This window comes from Chaetura pelagica, unplaced genomic scaffold (genome assembly GCF_000747805.2).
Source record: "Chaetura pelagica isolate M959 unplaced genomic scaffold, ChaPel_1.0 scaffold294, whole genome shotgun sequence".
Classification (NCBI taxonomy): Eukaryota; Metazoa; Chordata; class Aves; order Apodiformes; family Apodidae; genus Chaetura; species Chaetura pelagica.
Genome location: NW_009953068.1, coordinates 1,086,224 through 1,089,500, shown reverse-complemented (window position 1 = coordinate 1,089,500; position 3,277 = coordinate 1,086,224). Strand labels below are relative to the sequence as shown.

The window sequence follows — 3,277 nt, the reverse complement described above, 5'->3', positions numbered from 1 at the left end:
CGGGGTGGGAACCGGCAGCCCCCCCCCCCGTGCAGCCCCCAGCCCCTGGAGCCCCAGGGAGGAAGGATGCCTGGGAACGGCCCCTCCTCTGCAATGTGGACTGGGGAACCCAGGGGAGCCACCCAGCATCATGTCCCCACCCGGTGCCAACCTACCCTCCTCTGGCAGGACTGCCGCACGTCCTCCAGCTCCTCGTCCTTGTCCTCCAGTTCCTTCTGGTGGATCTGCTTCATCCGTTCAACCTCAAGCTCCAGCCTCTGGTGGAGCTGGAAGAGCAACACATGGTGATGACACACGACCCTAGAGGGACAAGGACAGTGCAGGGTGAACAGTCCCAGCACTCCCAGCCTGGGTACGGCTCCGTTACCTGCTCCAGGTGATCAACAGCAGCTGTTTGCCGCTCCAGCTCCTTCTTCTGCTCAGCAGCACTGGCCTCCAGGTCCCAGAGCTGCTTCTTGAGTGTGGGCACAGTGTGGGGGTCCCGAGGGCTGGGGGTGCTGAGCTCCTGCACCCGGCCAGTCAGTGTGTTCACCCGCTCTGCCAGCCTGGTCACCTCTGCCTCCTTCTGCTGCTCGGTGGGGACAGAGCGGCTGGTCAGAGCCCAGTCCCAAATGTAGGAGAGGGACTTGCACAAACTCCCTGCTCCTAAAACCCGTCCAACGGCATCATCTGAAACACCCCAGAGCAGCAGCCAGCAGGGGCTGCCCCCTCCCTGCACCAGCAGCACCGACTCCACCAGGAGCATCCTTTCCATCTTGGTTTTGCTCACTCACTCCTCACTTCTCCCCATGGTCTGTCCCCTGCAGGGTCCCCCCCAGCCCCTGCTGCCTGAGGGGTGCCTGGCAGCCACCTTCATGCTCCCCCAGTCTTGCACACCATACCCCTGCTGCAGTGGGGGTCTTGGTGGGCACCCAGGGCAGCACCATCCTGGGGTGGCACAGACCTGTGGCTTCACACACAGAAGAGACTTCAGAGAAAATGAGGGTGGGCCTAATTAGCTAAACCATGGGCTGAGTTTCACTGGTGAGAAGTGAGAGCCTTTCTTCTGGGAGAGGAGAATGTTATTTAAATACACCAGACACATCCTAGAGCTGCACTAAAAAGAACTGGAATGAAGTTGCCAGGTCTGTGGCTGATTGCCTCTGCTGGGATGGCGAGGGTAATGGCTTTGCTCCAAGAGCTGCTCCCCAGGAAAGAGCGGCTGGTCAGAGCCCAGTCCCAAATGTAGGAGAGGGACTTGCACAAACTCCCTGCTCCTAAAACCTGTCCAACTGCATCATCTGAAACACCCCAGAGCAGCAGCCAGCAGGGGCTGCCCCCTCCCTGCACCAGCAGCACCTACTCCACCAGGAGCATCCTTTCCATCTTGGTTTTGCTCACTCACTCCTGACTTCTCCCCATGGTCTGTCCCCTGCAGGGTCCCCCCCAGCCCCTGCTGCCTGAGGGGTGCCTGGCAGCCACCTTCATGCTCCCCCAGTCTTGCACACCATACCCCTGCTGCAGTGGGGGTCTTGGTGGGCACCCAGGGCAGCACCATCCTGGGGTGGCACAGACCTGTGGCTTCACACACAGAAGAGACTTCAGAGAAAATGAGGGTGGGCCTAATTAGCTAAACCATGGGCTGAGTTTCACTGGTGAGAAGTGAGAGCCTTTCTTCTGGGAGAGGAGAATGTTATTTAAATACACCAGACACATCCTAGAGCTGCACTAAAAAGAACTGGAATGAAGTTGCCAGGCCTGTGGCTGATTGCCTCTGCTGGGATGGCGAGGGTAATGGCTTTGCTCCAAGAGCTGCTCCCCAAACTGGGTTACCTCCAAGCTCTGCTGCAGCTTGCCCATCTCCCATCGGATGCTGGTGTTCTCTTGTGACAGTTTTTCCCGGAGGCTCTTCTCAAAGGCAGACTCCCCCAGGGCCTGGGCTAACTGTAGGTCAAACCTGGAGGGAGAAACCCCTCTTACTGCTCCTGAATGGATCTGCAAGGATCCTGACAGCCTCTGCATCCCCTCCCCACGGAGCCACCAAGTGACTGCTTTCATGGAAGTGTGTTCCACTCACACAGCAACTGGATATAAAAATAACCTCCTGGCTCAGCCCAACCTCCACCAGTCGAAGCAGACGAGAAGAGCAGCTTTTCCAGGAACTCCACATGCAAAGCCGCCTTGAGCATCCCTCTCTCCTGCCCTCCCCCTCCAGCATCCCCAACCCCCACCGGCACAGCCCCGGGACCCCCTCCTGGCCGCCCCGCACGCCGCCTGAGCCTCGCCCAGCTGCGGGCAGAGCCGGAGGTCAGACCCCCCTTCTGGCACCGGGGGATGGCTCAACCGGAGATCTTTCACCAAACAAATTTAGGACACCCCCCCCTCCATCCCCCAGGGCTGCAGGGACCCTCCCAGTTGGGCCAGCAAAGCTGCCCCCGGGGTGGGGGGGGGGCGATCCTGCTCCTCTGCTGACAGCAGCGCCCGGACCCGCCGAGCTGGACCCCCCCGGGGGTTCGTGTCACGCCTGGGGCAGAGGGACACGCAGAGCTCTCCCCGGCCAGAGAATGGAGTCATTAAGGAATGACTTTAAATAAGCAAAATCTTGCCTTAATGAAGCCTGTAATTCCAAACTAACAATCTGAAAGCAAATGGGCTGGTTTGCTTTACCCAGCTCCTAGGATGGGCTGCTTTTCTTATTCCTTTTTAATGTACCATGAATAATACTCATTGCTTTATTTCACCCTCACTGGAAGTGACCTGACTCCCAAGCACTCTGGCTTTTTCCTTCCTCATGGCAAAGCCCAGGAACTGCTGACTCTTCCCGTTAGCAGCTCTTTGTGGGACAGATGATGTGAGCACAACTCTGTCCAGTACCCAAAATCCAGAGGAACACAAAGAGCCACCACTCAGCCCCTCCCCACCCTGCACACACTCACGTTTGACCAAGGTGGCATTTCGCCACGTTCTGGTGTAAGAGTGATTTTAAAAAAACAAACTTGAAGGAAGCCTTGGGTATTTATTCCCAAAGCAGCAGGACACAGCTGGTTTTCCCTGGTCAGCGAGAGCATCAGCAGCTCCAGCTGCGTTTTGAGCCTCAGCCCTGCAAAGCTTTGCCTGCCCTGGGAATGGGGAGAGGACAAGGGGCTCGGGCAGCAGCCCCACTCCTCAGTGTGACCCTGAGGAGTCCCTGTCCCCTCCCGGGGCTGGCAGCACTTGCCTTTTGCTCCAGCTCGGTCCTGGCACCCAGCTCAGCCTCCAGCCGCTCCTCCAGCTGCGCCAGCCGCTTCCCCACGCACGG

The 3,277-nt window shown here is 58.6% G+C and overlaps 1 protein-coding gene across 1 annotated transcript in view; it reads right to left on the bottom strand.

Annotated features, from left to right (window-relative positions):
* Positions 1 to 3,277, bottom strand: part of MYO18B (myosin XVIIIB) — a 73,143-nt gene that overhangs the window by 29,610 nt on the left and 40,256 nt on the right. The window contains exons 30-34 of the mRNA XM_009996859.1: positions 3,197 to 3,262; positions 2,228 to 2,268; positions 1,813 to 1,936; positions 368 to 568; positions 156 to 266 (exon numbers count right to left, since the gene is read on the bottom strand). Of these exons, the coding sequence (XP_009995161.1) occupies positions 156 to 266; positions 368 to 568; positions 1,813 to 1,936; positions 2,228 to 2,268; positions 3,197 to 3,262 (543 nt within the window). The remainder of the gene's footprint in view (positions 1 to 155; positions 267 to 367; positions 569 to 1,812; positions 1,937 to 2,227; positions 2,269 to 3,196; positions 3,263 to 3,277) is intronic.